Below are 22615 nucleotides of genomic sequence, written 5' to 3' on the forward strand. Positions count from 1 at the left end.
CCTCTCTGTCCCCAAATATTTTCGTAAGGGGTCCGCATTTTTCTGCTTTTCATATGCACTCGTGCAAGACCCATCTCCCCTTCCCCGCGTCTCAAACTTCTTTATTTAAAACAGAACACCAGAACTTTGCCGCTGATGTGGATGAGGACCGCGGGATGAGAATGGGCAGTCTTTCCAGCTTCTTACTTTACTTCTCCACTTGATTGTGATTTCATGCTAACAGGAAAGGAAACTCTTACTCTCTCTTGTTTGGTTTTGGTTTGGGGGAGTTGAAAAAAAAAAAATCCCATAGAACTTGGCAGTATCCGTCAGCTTTTTATTTATTTATTTTTCTGGAAATGTTCTAAGTGTGGGTGTACTTCTGACAAGTTGGGGCACCCCTGGGGTGGACTCGGGATAGGATGATGGGACCGCAGATATCCTGAAGCAGTTTCTTAGGAGGGAGTTTGAAGAAATTCACCAGATTTCCCTGTTCTTTTTAAGGAGGAGGAGGAGGACTGTCTGGAATGTGTTGGCTCATCTTGCTGTTTCCATTTTCCTTGTCTTTTGAGAAAGCCAGAAAATACCGAGTCAAAGTTGCCCATCCTGTTTGCCGCACTTTACAAGTTATTGTTGCTGAATGATTGGGAGCTGTCCATCAGCCGGGAGGGAAACTTGCAGTTTACTTAAGAAATTGCATGTGTGACAAAGGCAGCTGCCGAGTGTGGTGGTCTTCGTGAATAGAGGGAGGGGAGGCAATTAGGGGCTGTGTGGTTGGGGCTTTTTACTTGTCAAACTGGAGGCTCATTGCTTTTGTTACCGCCATGTAAAGGGAAATGGCAGGGTTTTGTTTTGGTACTAAGGACCTTAAAGATTGCTGCCTGACACACCGGAAGGCCGGATAAGTCTAGAAAGAGGGGCCACAGAGCAGTATTTTTAAAAAGAAGAAGAGAAAATTAAGAATTCTCACTTTGGGTTATCTTTAAGTCCTTCCAGCCTTTGTTTTTGTTTCTGGGGGGAGGGTGGGGGTGGGGTGGAGTGAGAGTTCTTAACTCGTCCCGTGTGTTAAAGACTAACGTCAAGAAAAGAGTCCTATAAACAGGTGGGCGGTCAGATCGGCGAATTAAAAACGTCTCCCCAGTGTCAGGTGTCCCGCCGCCAGAAGGAACCAAATCTTTGCCACTGGTTTTGCCTCACGCAAGGCAGGTCCAGGAACCCATGTGGCGGTGGGCAGGGGTGTTCTCTTACCTGCATGCAAATCGGAGTTGTGTGTTTGCTTTTGAACAGGGTGGAACGATTTAACACTTGGGGTGGGAGAGGACCCGAAAGGCTCATTTTGTCCTCTGCAAGTTTCTTCTGTCTTTAACCCCTCCTGGAGCCACCCTCCCTCTCTCCCCTCCTTCATGTAAAAGAGGATGATTTCAGGCCTGTGATGTCTGAGTCTCTCAACTCCAATTAAGTTAAACCCACACAAATGTACCCGGCCCTGGATCCTATGAGAGCCCCAGGAAAAGTAAGTCGGGTTTGTGGGATTTAGGGCTAGCCTTTTGCATTCCTCTGCCTTCTCTTGTCTCTCTGCCTGTCTCTGTATCTCTCTCTCTCTCTCTCATTCTGGGGAAAGCTCACAAAACTCAACAGTCTAAAAGCAAGTTAACGGTCTGAGTGCTAGAATGCCAGGGAGCACAGGAAGCTTGCGTTCTCCTTCCACAGAGGTCAGTTGCAAATCTTTCCAGCACAGTCTTTTACTCTAGAAGGAAAAGAGGGTGTGTGTGTGCGTGCGTGTGTGTTTGGCAGACAAGGCCCTACCAAATGTCACTCCCGTGTCACTGTGACAAGAAAATATGCTTCCCCCCCCCTCCTCTCGCATTGCAGCCCTCTCTAAGAAATTTGTTTTGAGGGATTTGACAATCTTGCAGATAAAGTGCCTGCCTACTGCACTCGGTTGATCATTTTCCCTCATGGCTGACCGTAATTTCTTAGCTACTCTTAGTGGTAGCTGTGTCCCTGCCGCCCAAGGTAACGGGTGAGGGAGGGGGACTTGGCTTAGGTGCCCTGAGCTGGCTGGGGAACATGGGCCTTCCCCCTTCCTTCACGGATTCTGTAGTGGTAAAGATTAGAAACTAGAAGGAGTTTTTTCTAATTAAGAATTAAAAAAAAAAAAAAAATTCAGTCTGCCACCAGTTGAACTGGATGGCGAGGTTTCTTTTGGCTTTGTTTTGTTTAATTTTTTCGTTTGGTTTTTGAGGGCTGCTGCGTGTGGAAGGGGGCTAATTAACAAAGTAACGATAGGCACCGGGAGTGAGACCTTGGGAGCATTTTGAGTGAACCAGGGCAGAAATTTGGAGCCTTCTCTAAAGATGCTTTTTTCCAGCTCTTTCAGGGAAAGGCATAAAGGGAGGGGAAGCTGGGAGGAAGAAGAAAAGTGAGAAAAGCAGTAAGGGAGGAGGAAAAAAAAGCTGGCCCAGTCCCATCTTGAAGGTACAGAGAAAGTTTTTTTTTTTTGAGGTGGAGAGAAAGAAAACCAAAGCTATTATGTACCCTAGGGATACAATTTTAGTGGGCATGGAAGATTTGAGTGGGAAGGGAGGCACAGTGGCCTCCGGGCTCTCTCTCTTCCAGCAGTTGGGCGGTTGGCACCTCCATTTGAATTGCTGGGTGAGTAGTGGGGTGTGCGTGCGTGCGTGTGTGTGTGTGTGTGTGTGTGTGTGTGTTTGTATCCTTGCTTATGGTCTTGACCATTAAACCTCAGTTCCTTTTTTTCTTTTCTTGTTTCAAATTCAGACGATGGGAAGGAAAAAACAAAGCAAGAATAAATGTTCAACTCAAAGCTGTGCCCTTTCACGCTATACTTTTCCATAGCAGTTTTTGGGGGAGTGGGGAGAAAGGGTTAAAAAAAAAAAAAAAAAGATGCGGAGAGAAATCGTGACTCTCATCACAGTCCTTCCTGCTACACAGCCATGCAGAGCGCCCGCGAAGCCGGCTCCCCAAGTACGAGGAAGGAGTAAACTGGGATCCGGAAAGGGGTGGTGGGGTTTAGGATTTCTTTTAACAAATACATTTCTCTCCTTCACCCACCAGGGTGGGCTCCACTGGAAGACAGAGAAGGGAACATGACGTGGCCTCAGAGAGGAGCATGCTTTCAAAGCTTGAAAGGTCTTGGAGCGTTCAGGCTTTCACAGTAGCAGGGCTTGTGTAAACTATGTATTTTGGTTTCATATTTAATGCTAACTTTCTGTTGCTCTGTCTTTATAGTTGTATTTATTTTCAATCTCCAAATGTAGATGCCGGCCTTTTAGGGCTACAGTCTTGCTTGTGGTGTCTGTGTTTTCTAAACTTCATAGGAAATGTGTTTCGGAACCCTGAGCAGGAGACCATTGTGGTGTTAATGATTAGGAAGAAGGTCCCTTTGCAATACCAGTTTGGGGCTTAGGTTACACTGTATTCCGCTCAACTGTTGGGTCAGATCCTTTGCCACAGCTGTAAGGGCATCCTCGAATTTGGAGGCGATTCCTATGATTACTTTCATTACTATTTTTTGCTGTTGAGTGGCCAAACACAGAAACGTTTGCAGTGGTCAGTCCGCTCTTAGATCCGATCTGGGGGGAGGGGAAGGAAAAAAAAAATGAAATCTGCAACAGACTCTAAGAGTCCTTGTGTTTTCAAGATCAGGAATTCAACCCTAAACAGCCTATTAAAACACAAAGTGGTAAATACTTCTGTGAGTCAAGCATGAAGGAATGACAGATACTTGCCTTGGTTTTCCTCTCTGGTTGTGTGCAACTTTTCTAGTTCAGTCTACGATCGTGTAAACTGTCCAGAAGCGTGGGGAAGACAGTGCAAGCTGGCACCGCAAATGTGGAAGTTGTGTTGCTGTAAATTTCCCAACCCAGCGCAGTCTCCCTTTCTGAGATTCCTGAAAGGTTCCAGACCTTTGTTTACTCAAATTACTCGGGTTACTTAATAGCAGTCCTGCTGTTTCGGTGGCCGCTAAACCTCCATTCTTGATTTCTCATGAGAAAGGAGTTGTTTGAAAGGGTGAATTCCCGACTCCAATGATACAGATATTATGATCTTTGTATTGTCACAACAGGCTCCTGCTTCGGCATTTTCTAGAAGCAGCAGAGCCTGCAAGCTTATATTCTCAGGGAAACCTCCCTTTTGTGGTTTGGGGTCGGTGGGGGGCCCGGCTGAGCTATGTAATGGAATTCTTTCCTTCTGCAACATTTTGGAATGTGATGAAATCTTGCCATGCCCTCCAGATTACATACTTCTGCACACATTTGAAAAAAAATTTTTTTTAATTGGACTTTGCCTGGGTCATTACTTCCAACTCAGCTTGCTTTCAGAGAGGGTCATGTCCTTTTCACGTGTATCATTTATCGAGACTGTAGATGCCCACTAAAGGGTGCCCATGGGTGGGAGGGACACTAACTTGGCAAGATAGAGAACAATGCAGCACCCCCTTTGCACCCATCATTGCTGACATCCTGCTGAATCCAGGGGTTTGAGTCATTGCTGTCCTTTGGGCCACAGGAACACGTTCATCCCTCCTCTTCTGTTTACCTGCTCCTTTCTAGGGAGAAATTCACCTGCTCTCTGAAGGAAACAGCTGTTTGAAAGAGCTCTTAGGCTCCCATGTAGCAGGCATGAATTTCAAATGCAGTACTGTCTAAATTCAAAAGTTGGGCACGGGGTGTATTAAAAAAACAAAAGACATTTTTATACAGCTGGTCATTGTAAATAAATTAGAAGAGCTGTATCAGGTTTTGTTCACTACTTTCTCGAAATCCCCAGGATGTAATAACCATTATGTACTTAAAATTTACTCTAAATCAAAATTGGTGATTTCCTTTCCATTATATTCAGGAATCCCTAGATTTGGGGTTGTTGGGGTTTTTTTTTTTGGAGGGGGGTGGGTAGCCTGGAAATCATCATTATTATTTTTTTTAAGTTGTTTTGAATTTGAGCTTTTGGATTTCCTCATTTGGAATAGGTTAGTTTTATTCTTGGCTCTGTTTTGCAAATCTGCTCTCCTAGGAACAGCTGTACCCTCTTACCCAATTCTCAAACATTCTCTGTAAACTTGGACACTCAACAAGATTGATTATGCTAACACTAATCATTTAATACCCAAGTAGTAGAGAAATATCTTGCGGGAGGGTGGAGGTTGCGAACCACCGGGAAATTACTTAGGGGTGAAGTGGCTGGTTCCTCATCTTGGCGACCTTGTGTGGAGGATTAGGACAGTCAGAGGACCCTGTTGTGCCTGCCGTACCCCCTCACTGACCTCCGCCATGCTGTGGCATGTTCCTGGAGGGACGCGGGCAGGAAGAAAACCCTGGGACCTCACTGGTCAGGGGCCAGCCTGGACCGGGCCGGCCAAGACTGAAGCTTGCATGTGCTATAAAGGTTAGCTGGGGGAAACACAATGGGATGCTTTCTTTTTATTGGGAAATAAATGAGAATGAGTGGAAATAAATTATGTTTAATGAACTTAACTGGAAGTAATTGTTCAAGAGCCTGTGAAAGCACAGCTTTGCTGGGTCGGCCCTCGGCTGCGGCTCTCACAAAGCCAAGCAGCTGGAGCACATCTTTATTTTCCAGGTTAGAATGTTCCCCTTCGGGTGCCCACTCCCCCACCCTGACACCTCCTCCTGACTCCCAGCCTTCCCCTCCTCCTTTTTGGGGATTAAGGAAAGATCATTAAGAGCAGAGTTTGGCCCCCTAGACCCTGAATGCTTGGCAATCTGTTTTGTGTGTTACCAGCTGGATTGTTAGATTATGGAAGGGACCGGGGGTTGGGGGGGCGGGGGGAGAAGAAGGCCAAGGGCTTAGGATGGTTTGAGTTAGTTCTATGTATATGCATGTGTGTGAGAGAATTTGGATGAAAATTGACTGCACATTTATTCTCTCTCTGCCTGCCCTGTTCAATCATTTCCCCGCACGAAGAATTTTACTGCTTGTGTGAGTATATGAGAAACTGTGAGTCGGCAGAATTTTGTAGAGAGCCGGAGAATCTCTCTTCCTCTCCTTGCTGTCTAAGTGGAGTTGATTCTGGGGTTGGGGGAGGGTCCAGCCATCCATAGTTTGCAAAACAAAGCAGCAGCACCCTGTGTCTCGTCAGGCCACCTTGGGTTGCAGAAGCTGTCGTTTTGCAGCCTGGTGGGTCTGTGCCAGAGACCCCCAGCAGCGCGGCCAGGTGAGGCGAGCTGTGCAGAGGAGTTGCAGGGTGGGCATTTGCTGCAGGTCACAGGCAGACCTCCTTCCTCTCAACCACCTCATTTCTCCAAGCAAAACTTGGACCCCGCGAAGCCTTCTCTCTTATTTATTATTTTCAGTAGCCATGTACATCTCGTCCAGGGAAAGTGTGCCATCGGCGGGGAGCAGGGCCTTCGGGAGCAGCAGCATTTGACCACGAGTGGGCCCTGTGCGCTGCACTAGGCGGGGCCTAGCTGGCTGGGCCTCCAGAGCTGGGAGGAGAGAGGGGCAGGGCAAAATGTTTCCAGAAGCCCATCTGGCCAAGCGTGGAAGGCCGCTGTCACCCTTTCCGTCTGTGTGTGTAGGAGCTTTGCAGGATGCGGTAGGGAGATGTTCAGTAGGTAAGCAGGGATGGGTCTGTGCGTGCAGGCCCGGATCCAGCTTGCCGTGAGGGCCTCCTTGACGTCATTCCAGAAGCGGAAGTGGGCGCTAATGGTCGGGAATGGGTGGTTGAGGCCGGAGGCTTACTTTTGCTGACGTTCCACCGCTCTCTGGTCCATAGCCTGAAAGAATAGGACTAGTTGAGTCACAAAGGGTTGTTGACGAGTAAGAAACAGCCCCTCCTTCAGCTCCAGCCCCTCCTCTTCGGCCGTGGCTCCAGTGACGTGCGAGCGACATCATTAATGTTTTGCTAGTCGCCATTGGCCTTGGTACAGCTATAGTAAGCGGCATCTGGCAAAATGCACGGGGATGAGCTATAAACCCATTTTTTTCACGTAAACCTGGAATGAACAGTGTCCCTTCCTGAGGCTGATTTCAGACCCTGGGAGGGCTGGGTAACCAAAGACCACTGAAGACCTTCCACACTGGGGGGTGGGGGGGGAGAAGGCGGACAAATGCCCCTCTGTGCCGCTTTTGTTTTATTGTGCTGGGCTCCTCAAGGCACTTTCTGGCCCCATTTTTCTTCTGCAGAAAAGGAGAGCAATAGGGGAGTATTGAGGAGGAGGGCCGGCAGAGAGGCCGGGCCAGCAATGGCTCTATTTGTTTTCAACGTCTGCTGATTAATAGGTTGCGAGGTGAATGGCCAGCTTTCATTCCCTTTGGGTTCCCCACAGTTACAGAAGGTTGCGGGGCTGGGGTTAGGGGAGGGTAGCAGGGAGATCTAGAAGTGCCTGAACCAGTCTTTCATCCGCCAGGTTCCACATGGCCAGCCCCGTTTGGACGGGTGTGTGGGCGCTTGGCGATGAGGGTGGCACGGCCGAGTTGCAGAACGCTGGGCTTAAGGGTTCTCCAGAGGTCAGAGGTCAGCCACAGGGGCGCCCCCTCCCCACCCCGCCTCCCCCCACTGTAGTTGGATGAATACTTCGGGTCGAAAGGCTTTGTGCGCTTTGAGGGCTGGTAAAGGACCCTTTTTTTTTTTTTTTTTTTTTTTTTTAATAATTTTAACTATTCAGTGCTCAAAACCCATAAAGGATAATGAACAGAACTGGGGAAGGCTTTGCTTTGGGCAGCAGCCATTTCTCCAGGTAGAAAACCAAGCCCTAATGACTTATAGCCAGATGAGGATTTTTGTTCCCTTTAAGTAGGTACTGTTGACTTCATTTCATGGGTTCGAGGTTTTTTAGTTGACTTTTTCTTTAGTTTCTTGTCGGCCGGAACTGACGGTGTGTGCGAAGTGTTTATCACCAGATCCCTGCGGGACCCTGCTACTGCTTCTGTCTCTCTGTTTGAGGTGCAGAAATATCCCATTAAATGCCCTCATCCCCCACCTCCTGTAATCGGCCACGTGTTGTAAAAAAAACCCTGATAAAAATCCCTGGTGCCCTGTGGCAAAGGTGTTCTCACCGAGGCAGGGAGCCCCGAGCTACTCTTAACTTGGGGTCTGGGGGAGGCAGGGAGGACAGCAGGGAGCACTGTTTGCTGACACTGGGTCTAGGTTCCAGAAACTGGTAGGTGGCAGTGTGAGGAACAGATCCCGTTGTGAGTCCTGAAGCCTCTCTGTCCGGTTGGGAAGGTCGGCCGGGCCTACGCTCATGGGGTGCAGCGTGCACGGTGGTGAGCCCCACCCCGGCGCCAGTCTCGGGGTGGGGGGGTCAGGTCGGTGAGCGTGCAAGACCCGGAAGCACTACCCCCCTGGAGCCTGTGACCTGGGACACCTCCCGTATGGAACTGATAAGAGCTGCCAACCGCGTGATAGGTGTGTTGATGAGGACTTGATGAAATCCGTCCTACTCAGCACCGAGGCGGGTCTGGCACCAGGGCCGCATTCAGCAGCAAGGAGGAGCTGTGCTGGGGTTGACCGTAGAGCTTCAGCAGCTGGTCGGGGCTCCTCTCTCCCGTCCTCCCCTCAGATCGTCTGATCGAAGGGGTCTGGGTGGCTCTGATCTGGACAGAGGGGTCTAGGTGGCTCTGAGTTCCAGGTGCTCGTGGTGTGGGGGTGTATGGGTGACCGCAGCATATGACTCCCGGACCTTATGCGGAACGTTTTATTAATGTTGGCCTTTCACGTGGCCCAGAGTTGCCTAGTTTTCATCATATTCTTAGCGGGTTGGATGCTAGTAACTAGGCTCGTCCGGCAGCTTTCGACTGCCACCATCCCGACCTTGAGTGTATGTTAGCTGTCCCTGGAGGTAATGACTTTTTTTGCACCCCTTAGGTAGTTGGTTTTCTTTTTTCATTTTATTTATTTTAGAGAGAACATGAGTCCGGGATGGGGGGGTGGGGGGTGGCAGGGAGGAAGAAAGGGAGGGAGGGAGGGAGGGAGAGAGAGAGAGAGAGAGAGAGAGAGAGAATCTTAAGAGTCCTATGTGGGGCTTGATCCCATGACCCTGGGATCATGACCTGAGCCAAAATCATGAGTTGGACGCTCAGTTGACTGAGCCACCCAGGCACCCCACCCCTCGAGGTAGTTTTGAAGACATACCTCATATTTAGATAAAAGTAGCTACCTAAAAAGTACCTGATTTCATGTTGCAGTGGTTTGCGTTGAATAGTGGACTCAGTCTATAAAGAGATAAAAGGGGGACAGACACAGATTTCGTGGGCTCTTTATCCACTAACACCCCCAGCATAGATTGTGCATTTCGGGAAGGTTGTCTGTGTCCTTCCCCTAAGAAAGGTACTTTTCACGTTTGAATTGTCTTAGGGTGGTGACATTTTTGAGCACAATCCTTAAAGACCTCTTTATGGAAGCGGGAGCTGTAGCGCCCGGGTGTCTGAGTCGATCAGGCGTCCAGCTTTTGGTTTTGGCTCAGGTCACGATCTCACAGCTCTGTGGGTTCGAGCCCTGCTTCGGGCTCTGTGCTGGCAGCACAGAACCTGCTTGGGATTCTCTCTCTCTCTCCGGCTCTCGCAGCCCCTCCCCCACGCATGCTATCTCTGTCTCTCTCAAAATAAATAAACTTAAATTTTTTTTTTTTTTTTTAAAGTGAGCTCTGATCACAGGGGAGGGGAAGGTCTAAGGGACATTTTCTATTTGGGTCGGTTGGTGTTTGATTGATATGAACTCTGACTTCAAGGCCCTCACCCTGATTCTGGAATGCCCTTGGTCATCTCCAGCTATTTTTATTTAACTTTCAGCCCTTCTGTAGGCATTCTTATTTATTAGCATGATAGAGTAATGGTTTTTCTCAAAAGAGATAACAAATATGTTTATTAATTGGGGCGCCTGGGTGGCTCAGTCGGTTAAGCGGCCGACTTCGGCTCAGGTCACGATCTCGCGGTCTGTGAGTTCGAGCCCCGCGTCGGGCTCTGTGCTGACTACTCAGAGCCTGGAGCCTGTTTCAGATTCTGTGTCTCCCTCTCTCTCTGACCCTCCCCCGTTCATGCTCCGTCTCTCCCTGTCTCAAAAATAAATAAACGTTAAAAAAAAAAAATTAAAAAAAAATTAAAAAAAAATATGTTTATTAATTAAATACCACATTTTTAAGAAGGGCGTTTCGCCTGACGGAGCGGTGGCCAGAAAACACCCATACGCTCTTGCCTCATAATGAACATCTTGCCTTTGAAATAAGGAGCGCAGTCTGTGGATGCATTTCCCCTCTGGGAATCCGATTAGAAGATACTGGAAGGGTAGCCACCACCACCTTCAGTGTGCCCTCATCAGTAGTACTCGCTGGACAGTATTTTCCCAAAGCTTTTTGTATTGCATGTATAGCTCTGTGCCAGGCCTGGTGTTGGTCGCTGTATAGGCATGGGCTTTAATTTTCACAACACACTCTGAGGTCGAGCCCGTTCCCATCTAGAGTTTGGAGAGACAGGACAACGGCCTAAGAGGTTGTACAGCTAGAGGGGTCAAGTAGAATTTCGACCTGGGTCTCGCTTGAATTCATAGCCTTCACTCTTGGTCACCGTGTGCGTGCCAGGGGGCTCTAAAACCATTTTTAAGGCACTCTTCTTACAAAGTATAAGACTAGCCCGTTTCTGAAGGCCTGTCTAGCTTAGTTCTATGATTCTGAGTAGACGCCATTTTAGGGACTGAATCTGTGAAATTGGTCCTGGCCTTCTCTTCTTCTGATGTTTACGGTTGCAACTCAGTTGTTCTTCTGCAACTTAGGAGTCTCGCCACTCCACAGGCTGGGCGTGACAGGAGACACAGAGTTCTAGAAGGCACAGTCTTTGTCATTAAGGAACGTAGCTACAGCGGGACCAAGAGAGGTACATATGTGGCTCCGGCATGGGCATGATGTGACATAGAAAGAAAGGGCTGTGGGGTTCTGAGACTGGAGAGACAGGGCATCTTCAAGAAGAACATACTTCCATTCACAACAGCAGTCCAGGTGTAGGCAGGGCATATGAGAATGGTGAGTAGACCCTGGTTTCTGTAGGTATGACTTTATTCCTTCCCCTGCTTGCTTGGGAGCTGGTCAACCTGGACAGACGTGTGGTTTCCTAGGGACCAACCTGGCATACAGTCACGATGAGAAGAGAGAACCACGTCGTGCTAGGGCTCCCATTTGCCTTCCCCTCCTAAGGCTGGGTAGCAGCAGCTCGGGGTCCACCCCCTTCTGTGCTAGCGAATCTTGACAGGAAACTAACCCGTTGGCCAAGCTCAAGGGTGCAAAATAACATGAAGGCGATGGTGTCCAACTTTTGTCAGGTTTGAAGGTGTCCAGCCTTCATACATATTTCTAAGAGGAAGAGGGAAAATGAACTTTCACGTCCTACGCTCAGTGAGCTCTCCTGTCACCCAGATTCTGTCTTCGTCTTTTGCTAGACAAGTAGAGAAAGGTTTTCTCTGCATTTCCTGTTAGTCCTTCTTGGAAGGCAGCCATGGAATTGGTGCTTCTGAGCTGTAGACAGACGCGTGCCATGGGCCACTTCTCCCTAACAATAAACTAATAAGTAACAATAATAAACCACCATTCCTGTGCTCACCGTGTGGTAGGTTCTGTGGTAAGCTCTTCCTGTGGACTTTCGTAAGAACTAGGACTTGGTTGGTGATTAGGACCCCAGGTCTCTTAACCTTGGCACTTGTCTGTGGCCACGTGGTTCTCTGGTCTAGGGGTTCATGGCTGAACAGGTAGAGCTGCCACGTGAGGTCCTCAGGAGGCCGACTGGATGCCTGGGTCCTGAGCCCAGATCTACTGAATCCGGTTCCTGCTGAGAGATTTCCTAAGATTGGCCATCCAGATTTGTGACAAGTGTCCTGAGAGATGCTTGACTCAACCAGAGCTGAGAACTGTAGGTTCCACTGTCCACCACCAGCCCTTCTACCCCCATCCCGTGCTTCCTTCCATTGCTTATGGTGGTCCCGCTGCCCAGAAGTCATTCAACCTCCAAGTGACCATCTTCCCCGCTTTGGGTTATCTGTGGTTCTTCCTACCTATCTCTTAGTTTTACCCACACTTACTTTAAACTGTCTGGGATCGATCTGCCTTCTTTCATTGCAGCAGGTGTGTATCTTTCCCACCAAACAAAAAACTTCTGGAAGGTGGCAATAGTCACTTTCAAAGGAAATTGGTCTTCACTCCCTCCAGCTGTGTCTGCCCCGTCTTCTCCCTCCCTCTCCTTTCCTCTTTCCCCTCTCCACCCCAGCCCACAGTGAGAGTTCATTTGCTGGTTACCTTTCAATCTGTCCTGAACAGAAATGTTCCCCCCAAATAATCCTCAGTGCGTGTTCATAAGATGCTGGCTTTGGCCTTGAGGCAGCAGCCCCTCACGCTGCTGGCTGTGGCCTTGTTGAGACCTTCATGGCTGCTAGGGACGTGTTAACCAAAACTCCCTCTGCTTTGGTGCTTTTTAATTTCAGTGCTTTGATTGCGAACTGGTAATTCACAACATAAGGCTCTTTGAGCAACCAGCTAACCTCCTCTGAATGTGTCCACTTGTTTATGGGAATCGTTAAACCAAGCTGTTTTAAGTGTTGACTTCTTTCTCTGTAGTTTTTTCTGGAGCATCTGAGAAGGCCATATTTTCCTTTCCAAACATGCTCCTGAAAAAGTAGGAGTACCTTTTACCAACGCCTTCGCCGCAATTAATTGTGAGAAATACTCTTTCTATAGTATACCCCTTCCTTATTCATTTAAAAAAAAAAAGGGACAAGAAGAAAAATGCACAGCGAATGAACTGCTCCGTGGTCCCTGAACTCAAGAGGCACTAGTGGGCAGCACTGGAACCTTACTTCTTTTCTTTTAATGCAATTCCTTTTCCTTGATGTTAATGCAAGTTGTGCCTTCCTAAAAGTAATAAAAGGAAATGAAGACACGTTCTGAAATGAAACTTGACTCTAATCCATTCATCATCTAATACTCGCCTCTTTATCTTCGCTGGTACCTAATCTGGTTAAATGTCCCTGTTGTAGGATTTTAGTGAAAATCCTCTATGGGGAATAGGGTTTTTTTGCAATTGGATTACTCTCAGTAAATGGCCCAGTAGTTCGCTTGTTTCAGCTTAATTTTTTCTTTGTGATCTTGCTGGGCTAAGTTATAGCACAGCAGAGCTGAGGGGGTGGGGCGGACTGAGAGAGGGGCTGGGGGGAAAGAGAAGAATTCAGGAAGGTCTGGTCATGGCAACTGGAAAGATCTTAGCAAATGCTTTTCTTTTTTTCCTGCTTCTGTCCACCTGTCCACCCTTCTTGAACATAAAGATGCCTGTACTTTGTTTTCTAGAACTGCCCGTTTCTAATCTTCACACCTTTTATTAGCCCAATTTATCATCATCCAGTTAATTTATTAGCGTTCCCCAATGACTTCCTAATGAAATTCCTAATGAATCAGGGCTGCTGTAATCTGCATAAAATATGCAGGTGCTCGCCTGCCAGTGTAGGGCTTTCTGGTAAAGTTCACACTCCCAACCGGACCAGGAGTGGGGCTTTTCATCCATGCTGTCTGTAAAGGATTGTAGCATGCCCGCTGGCTCCCAAGGGCAGGGGGAAGTTAGGAGCGGGGGGGGGGGGGATAGGGGAGGCCGAGTGGGTGGGAACTGGGCCCTGCCACGTTTCTTGTAACGGAAGGTTTTCCTAGCTGGTCCCCTGGGAAGCCTTGCCTGCCTCCTGAAGGTCCCTCCGGTGGGGTCCTGGGGTCAGAGATCCCACCCCCCCCCCCCCCCCCCCGCCACCTGCGGGAACCCAGTAGGCCTGGGAGATTAAACCCCCATTTCCGATTTACCTGCCGACTGGGAAGGTGCACACTTGGGGTCCGTGACGGGGTGGCTGTGGAGGAGGCATTTTAAAAGCCAGGCTCCATAGGGAGGTAAAAACGGAAGCACGCCTGCCCAGAGAGCTGTCTTTACAAATATCTGTTATTTTTAATGCATGGATTGGGGCCAGGGCTGCGGGCGGAATTGAGTGCATCTTACAAAGTCCAGGAGGGAGGGCGGGGTCCAGGGAGCCCACGGGTCCTGTGTCTCCCAGTGTCGAGCCGCCAGGAACCAGCGTAACGTTGGCCTCCTGTTCTCCTCCCCACAGTCGAACAAAGTACCGGTTGTGCAACACCCTCACCATGTCCACCCTCTCACGCCGCTCATCACGTACAGCAACGAACACTTCACCCCAGGAAACCCACCTCCACACTTACCAGCCGACGTAGACCCCAAAACAGGTAGGCGGTGTGTGTGATGCCAACAGGGTGTGCGGGGTCCGGGGCCGCCCGGCCTGCTGGGAAGGGACGGGGGAGTTCGGGATGGGCTGTGGGCCATGGCGGAGGGGCTCCTCATTTCCCTTCCTGGGGTGCGGAAAAGAAGCTCTTTGGGGAGACCAGAGCCTGGTGAGGGAGTAGCCTCTCTTATGTGGAGTGCTAACAGTCTTTCTAGAGCCCAGAATGCCCCAGGAAGGGCTGGCTATGAATCATGCAGTGTTTTCCAGGAGTAGCTTGTAACGAACTCTGAGAGCCTCAAACAGTCTTGGAGGCGGGAGTAGTTGTGGAGGCATCCCATGGCCTCCTTCTCAGCTTCTTGAGAGCACAGGAGCCCCAGCAGCATGGCTCCCCAAAGCCCTAGTTCCCTTGGCGGTCAAGGGACTGCAGTCACCTGACAATGACTTATTGCTGCAGCCGGAGGAGACCACATCACTGGATCCCGCATTCTCTTTGCTGGTTTATTTGGGTTCTTCGTCCCCTGCGATATCCTGGGTATCATCGAGCCCATTATACAGACGTGAAAACTGGAGTCCGTGTTTTTCCTCATTGCGGCGTGGAACAACCCGCACAGTCTCAGGCAGAAGGTGTCACGTCATCCGTCAGCCTTGGCGCTTTTCCCCTCCTTTCCATCCCACATACGCATGGGCTGCTTTTTCCCCAAAGAGGGAAACAGAGAGGGCAGGGTCACTGGCCACCCTCCCCGTAACAAGATTTGAAACCAGCAGCCGGCCACAGCTCGTAGCCATGGGAGAACAGCTGAGGCCAGGACAGGCTGGGCAGTGCACTGGGTAGGGTTCTTCTAACCAGCTAGTTAATTAGAAGGATGAATTTTAAATGGCTGTTGTCCCGTGTCATCTGGTCAGGGGGGATTGTTCGGTGTTGAGCTGAGGTGGATTGCCCATTCATGCTGCCTTTGCCGCCCCTGAACGAAGCCACACGTTAGCTGGTGTTCGCCAGCCTCTGAGCCCCCTTTGTGCTCATGGGGGACCTCGCCTAGTGCTTGGATGGCTGGAGGAGGCCGCCAGCCGGCCCCAGGCTCTGTGAGTGAATAGCAGCATCAACGTCTCATTTAAATAATGGTAGTACAGGGAATAGCTTTTAAATGGTTATCGTAAAACATATGATTAACGTCTGCAGACTGTTTACTTTTCCTCTGCGAACATTCTTTCAAGTGTGCAAATGGCTTGGTGTAGGGTCCAAGACCAGCTAATCTGTTTGGTTTTTGTAATAGAGAGAAAGCAATGTCTGCATGAAAATGTCACCCAGGGAGACTTAACTTACAGATTAAAAGCTTCCTGAATGAATTAAAAAAAAAAAATGGAATAGTTTTCATCCACGGACATGCAGCTTACTACCTTCAATAGCATTGTTCGTTTTCTTCCCACTTCTGCTGCATAGATCAAGTTCCTCTGTCGTAATGGCTTCTAGCGCTCTAGCTTTCCCCCGAATCGACGGCAGGATGTGCACCTGCGGCGTTCGTAAGCGTGCAGTGGGTCACGGGCCTCGGGATGTGCCCAGATGTGCCTCGAGAGCCTTGTTAGCGCTCACGATGCAGCAGCACCTGGTCAGGCAGGGCCGATTCTCCCAGGTGCCTCTGCCCTCGAGAGAATTAGGTTCTAGAGTCGAGCCTGCCAGGTCTCCAGCATCCGCTGGTCCTTTCAGTTCAGATGCTACCCTGGAGAAGAGGCCGTGGCTCGTGGTGAGTTTCTCCCAGAGCTCATCCTCTAAGCTGAGGTCGGAGACAATCTAGGGGAGTTAACTTTTTTGAAAGAAGACAAGAGTAACCTTTCCAAAAGCCGTAACTTAAAAGGTATGTTAGAAACCTAGGGGAGTAACTCTCGTGCAGGCAAGTCATTAGAATTAAAAGGAGTGAAGGCACAAGTTGGGAGGGCAAAGAGGACTTATATGACTTGATCACCTACTATGTGCCAAGCCCGTCAGATTTGTTTTTTTAGTTTCAGTAATCAACACTGATCACATAAGGCAGAAATATGCAAGATGGCATTTTCTGAGTCTGCATTTACCCAGCATACCCGTCCACCTAGAATGAGATAAACCAAGTTTTCAAGGTCGGGCGGGGAAAGATAATGAATGAAAGTTAGCCACAACTCTTAACAATCACAGTCCTGAAAAGACTCATGCTAGCGTTACGGAAGAGATGTGTCCGTCGTCCCTTCCCTGTTCCCATCCCCTGACAGTTTCTTTTTCCTTCTCTTCTCCTCTATACCTAAAATGCTGCTTCTTCTCTCAGGAATCCCACGGCCTCCGCACCCTCCAGATATATCTCCGTATTACCCACTATCGCCCGGCACCGTAGGACAAATCCCCCATCCGCTAGGATGGTTAGTACCACAGTAAGGAGTTCCATTTTTTTAATTCCCTTTTTGTTTCTTACATGGGCATGCTTATTATTTATTCCGTGCGTGTGTATGTGTGTGCGTGTGTTTCAGAAGACGGGTTGGTGAGGGAGGGCCGCGGTGGGATATGTCGCAAAGATGCTCCTTGAGGTGCCCTGTGGGGAAGCAGGTGAGTCAGTAGCCATTCAGATGGGTTTTGTAGGAGAAAGGTCATTGATACTTAGCATTCTGAACCCACAGTCCCCCAAAGACTCTAGGCTTCTCTCTGTGAACAAAGGTGCCCTTAAGGTACTTGGGGAATTGCAAAAGGCTCTGAGGGCTTCTATCAAAGGAAGCTGATCATGGCACTTCTAGCGGTGGCAGCCCACAGTGGAGTCCTGTCATTCATTGGTTTGAGGCGGCACGAGAATGGGAACAGGCATAGCGTGATTTTGGAATCCAGGGGTGAGAGTGGGGGGTTATCCTCTCAGAAACCCCTAAACCCCAACACCATCCCGACCTTTACTCCCAAGGCTGGCAATAGGAGTGGAAAGGTCTGTCTGTTGAGAAGTTCCAGTATCCAGCTAGGGTCTCCCTGGGGTTCTTGGTTCACCTGATTATGAGGGGCTGGGGTGGGGGGAGAGGGTCTGGAATCCCCACTCCAGCATGTGGGGCCTTCCTGAGTGTCAGCCGGGGTTCCTGGCAGCGTGCAGGTCTGCAAACTGCCTTTTACGATTGGTCTTCCTATCACCCAGTCTTGCTTTTATAGTACCATCCATTAACCTTCCTTAGACAACTTTTAAAAATGTGTGTTTCAAAACCAGAGTAGAAAGGCCTTTAATGCGTAAGCATACTGGGCGTGTGTGTGTGTGTGTGTGTGTGTGTGTGTGTGTGCACGTGATATCTGTTTCGTGATTGTGTTTTTGTGTATGTGTTTCTCCATGTTTCTCAGTGATCTACTCTAGAAAGCAAGGACAATTTGTTGTCTTAACCAGAATACCTTCTGGTAAAACTCTGAACTTTGGGTCTTGGGGAAGATGCCCTTTCGAAGTTCTGGTGTAGTTACCTCCCCCCCTCCTGCCCCCCCGCCCCAGTCTACCCTTTTTTCTCTAGTTGAACAGACCCTGCCCTGCTGTGTGAAAAGTAGCTTGTATGAGGTGGTAGCCATACGAAATACCAACCATGGCTGTACTTCCTGGTTATTTCTTTCTCCTTCATTTTGTTTGGTAGGGTAGACGCGGACGTGAGTTTGTGTCCCGGAAGATGGGGCCATTCCTCCAATAGTTCTCTGTCATCAGTTGCCCCGTTCCGCTGATGGGGAGATATTTGAAGGCTAGATAAAAAGGAATAGCCAACTCAGACAACCCTCTGTCAGAAAAAGTTGTGTGTCTTTCATGAGGATGCTATTTTGCATGTTGCTGTATTTTTTAATTATTGTAATGAGGTGTGATTGTCTATTGGTTACCCACAATTCTTCTTGGGGACTCTCCCCCCGGTAACTCTTGTCAACACTTGTTAATTTGACAAAAGGCTACAAATTAAGCTCTGTTAATTTAATGTTTTCTCACCGAGATCTAAATACCGAAAGAGGCCCAAAGCGCAACTGAAGTCCTTTGATTCACTGTACTTTATTTTGGTATAAATTTACATTCATTATTGTTTTCCTTTGGATGTGTAGCCCTCAATTAGTGTGATGGCTCCATTAAAGCAAGCGAGACTTCGCCTTTAATTATTACAACAAAACACCTAGTTTCAGCTTGGGGAGAGGGTCTCTATTGACATAAGCAGAGGTTATAAAATTTAATTAGCCATTCCTATCAGATTTATGGCATTCAAATTGTTCTGTGTTTCTTCCCTTTGATCCTTCCTGTACAATCCCCAAGATTTTTGTTCTGATCAAATGAGAATAAAGCTTACTGTGCAGAGAGAACTTTCCCTTTTTCTTCTTTTTCTTTCCCCCCTCCCCCCCTTGCTTGCACTCTCTTACTTTGTACCCCCCTCTTTATAGGCAAGGTCAGCCCGTGTACCCAATCACGACAGGAGGATTCCGTCACCCCTACCCCACAGCTCTGACTGTCAACGCCTCCATGTCTAGGTGAGTTCCAAGAACGGGCGCCTCCAACCAAGTCGACCATGGGTGACTTCTCGGAAAGTTCTCTAGCTAACCACCAGGCCATCCGGGGGCGGCTCCTTGGTGTAGTTCCAGTGGTGTAAGACGCAAAGGGCACGTTAGGCTTTATTCCTAGAAAATACTGAGAAATTAATCTGGACTTGTAAGGTAGGTGATGTTGAAGCTTCGAGGTCGAATCTCGGACTCCATCAATTGAGCAGTTTTTCCTTAAGAATTTAAGAAGGCCAGAAGACATAGATAGGACCTGGCAGAACTTACGAAAGTGTCGTTCCTCTGTTGCCCCATGCTGGGTAAGAAAGGGAAGGGTGAGGGTAATTTTATTATTGTGTAAAGGACAGTTTGAGGAAGGGTGTGCCCTTTTCAAAATCCAGACTCTTCACTGTCCACAAGCAGGGACACCCCTGCCCAAACACAGCCCTCTCTAAAGCAACACTGTCGTGTAGAATTGTAAGGTGAGTCCCGTATGGAATTTTAAGATTTTAGTAGCCACAGTTTTTAAAAGGTTGAAGGGGGGGGGGGGATTAAAAAAACCCCAGGTGAAATTCTTTCTAATGATGTATTTTGTTCAGCCTAATGTTGTCAAAACATTATCATTTGGACATGTTATCACCGTAAAGGAGCTACTAAAGAGATGTTACATTCTGGTTTGTACTTCGTGTTTGAAATCTGATACGTGGTTTACACTGAACAGCACAACTCAATTTGGACCGGCCACGTTTCAAGTACTCAAAAGCCACGTGTGGCTGGTGCCTACCATATTGGCCTGCGTAGCTCTAAATTTTGGAAAGTTAAAAAAAAAAAAAATCACGTGTGTGCAGAGCAAGAATTTGAAGAGAACCCATCAAATAACCAGCAAAGAATTCCTACACCCTGACAAAGGACAGAACGATGTTTACTCTCCTTAAGAAGGGACCATCTTCTACTTCTAATTCAAATATTGTGGCTTAACAACCTCCACACCGACTTCCCATACTTGGTATGAGATGTTTTGCCACGTTTACTTGGATATAAATGGTGAATTCTTCTGTTAAAAAAAAAGAAAAGTCGTGTGTGTGTGTGTGTGTGTGCATTCGTATCTCTTTAAGGCTATCCATATGTGTGTAACACACACACATATACCCACACATGTGTACCTAGATCTTTCTGATCCCCTGTTCTCCTTTTCCTCCCTCTAATTAATTCTGGCTAATTTTTCAGTGAGTGCGAGTTTATTTACAAACCGGTTGGCAGCAGTATGTTTAAGTAGTCACTAATTGCTCCTAATGATAGTTTTATTTTCTGTTCATCTGATTTTCAGTCAAGTTAATTAAATCGGTGGAGGTTTAGACTTTCCTGATGGGCTGCAACAAGTAATCCATTTTGATGATGGCCCATAATTAAATTAGCATGCATTGCATGGCAAGGATGCTGCCCTAGCGTCTTCCCCCAGTCTCTGGAGTCAGCATGGGAACCCAAGGCCAGAGGAAGGGACTGGGGAGACAGGACAAGACAGCTCCTTTTCCTGCTTACAAGACCGTGATTTCCGGTGGGGGTTGGGGGGGGGGGAGAGTAAGGATCACTTTCGTTTAAGAAAAACAGGCCGTAGAGCCCACCTAACATGTGTCATTACACCACGGAGATCACGTAATTTTAAAGATCCCACTTCCCAAGTGTGATAAACGATCTCCGTTTCAAAATCCACACCAGCATTGGTTAGGCGGGAAAATGCTTGTGTGTTCTCTTCTCCAGCGAGAGGAGGAAGGTTATATTCATTAAATAATGTCATCACAACCTTGCAAAAAGCATGGGAACGAACAGGGAGTCTCCCAGGAGGAGAACTGCTTCTGAGCGGCCCCTAATCCACAGCTCATCTTCCCGGCAAACCAGCATTTACACCGTGCACCTGATTGTTTTTCATGTTTGTTTATTCGGTGCGTTCTAGAGGCTAAAAGCAGCGAAATAATCGGAGGATAGGGATTGGGGTTAAGCTTATCGATTGAATTATCATTAGGAGGTTAGTCGATGATTTAGAGGTGGGCAGGGGGGTGGAGGAAAGGAAGGAAACAGTGGGAGGAAAGGTTAGGGGCTCAAGGTGCAGGGGGGAGGCCGCCGATTCCCCAGGTAGGCCTTATGAAAGGTAGCTAGTTAAAAAGCGTATACAGCAAATTAAATACATTATTGTGGTAATGGGGCGACAGAAGTATAGGTCTATTATACTTATGGCAGTTATAGGAAATGTAGGCAGCTTGCCCTGTTCCAGAACACCCTTTGATATTCATTCTATTCAGCAGCGGGGCCAGGACTTCTCAGAATTAAGTGATGGGTCATTATACTTTAAACACCATGGAGAAGCCTAGATTGGCAATTAAACAGCTCTTGCTGACACTCACTTGTGCCACCCTGTGACCCCCTTTAGATTGAGATGTTGGAGCTCCGGGCCCTCAGCCCGCTAAATTGGTGCAAGGCTCTTCTCCTGACGAGAGCGGGCTCTGAAATCTGCCGGCTTCAAAGGGAGAGAGATCATGTATAAACCATAATGTGGGTGCACCGTGGCTCACAAAAAATAAGGCAGGAAGAGATGAAATGTTACAAGTGCAAGGGGGAAAATGAGAGAATAATGACAAACCTAATGCAACTCAAAGCAGGATTGTTGCACAGGAAAATGCATCCCACTGCTTGTGCATAAAATCAAGGCCGGCAGATGACATCCAGTTAACAGAAACGTGTCAACAGTGAAGTGAAGTGAGCGCGAGCAAGAGAGGAGCCCCTGAGACAGCCAGAAACAAAAATTAGTTGTCCTTAACAAGTTAAGGTTCATCATTATATTCTGGCTTGGAGCCATAAAAGCAGACGGGGGTATATAATGAGCTGCTTAGAATTTTTAGGGTGTTTATTGCATTTCATGAAATAGTTGTCTGCAGAAAGGAATTTCTTAAGCAAAGGTATGCATATAGATCCCCCCCCCCCCGCTACCCCACCGCCCCGTTTCTTTCTCCGCTATGCATTTTTCAGATATATGAGTATGTGTGTAGGCATGTGAACTTGGAAGCATTCGTTCCTCATGGCCGCGTCGGAAATTTTGCCCCACCCCAGAATGTGCTCGAACTGCGGTATCTGCCTGTGGTGTTTGCTGTGGATACACGCGCACACGCGCACACACACAATTTTCTCTCTCTCCCTTCTCTCACCCTTTCTATCTCTCTCCCCACCCTCCCCCTTCTCTGTCTCTCTCCCTGTCTCCCCACCTCCTCTGTTTCTCTCTCTCTCCCCCTCTCTCCCCACCTCCTCTTTTTCTCTCTCTCTCTCTCATATGTCTGTACACATATTCTCATTCAGCAAGAAGAGAACATATGTATTTGAGGAATGTCAAGCCTTTAAAATTCACAGTAAAAGCTGCCACTCTACCCACCGCTTCACCCAAGGGCTTCCAAGAACACATGTTCTTAACTTATGTTTCCTCAGAGGCCCTTGCGCAGTGGGAAGGAACAGGGTGTAACATAGGAGCCCAAGTGCCTCCCGAGGGTTTGCTTTTCATTTTTTCACAGAAAGGGAATGGAGATTGTTTGGCTTTTTTGTTTGTCTGTCTCTCTCTCTCTCTCTCTCTCTCTCTGAGTTTTTCTCCCCCCCCCCTTTTTATACCCTAAAGGATCTACATGGTTCTTATTAAAAAATCATGTCATTGTTACCAAACTCTGACACTGGCTTCAATTTGTAAAGGCAGTGGCAGGAGAGGGCCACATCAGGATGGAATTTCTGAGTCAAATGTCCTCTGTGATTCTGAGCCCCTTCAAAAATCTACATCATTCACTGGCATCTTCTCTATTGATCGACGAAGATTCAGTTAGTACTTTAATTTTTTTGTTTTACCCTTTTGCAGATTAACATTTGCTGCATTATTTGGATTAAACAGAAACTGT

At 48.0% G+C, this 22615-nt stretch overlaps 1 protein-coding gene across 1 annotated transcript in view; it reads left to right on the forward strand.

The window, feature by feature from the left end:
* TCF7L2 (transcription factor 7 like 2) overlaps positions 1-22615 on the forward strand; it is a 199656-nt gene that overhangs the window by 160318 nt on the left and 16723 nt on the right. Inside the window, 3 exon segments of the mRNA XM_053909926.1 lie at positions 14084-14216; positions 16504-16606; positions 18597-18683. Coding sequence (XP_053765901.1) covers positions 14084-14216; positions 16504-16606; positions 18597-18683 — 323 coding nt within the window.

The sequence above is a fragment of the Panthera pardus genome, unplaced genomic scaffold, assembly GCF_024362965.1.
Source record: "Panthera pardus isolate Hobbes unplaced genomic scaffold, ASM2436296v1 HiC_scaffold_22, whole genome shotgun sequence".
Lineage (NCBI taxonomy): Eukaryota > Metazoa > Chordata > Mammalia > Carnivora > Felidae > Panthera > Panthera pardus.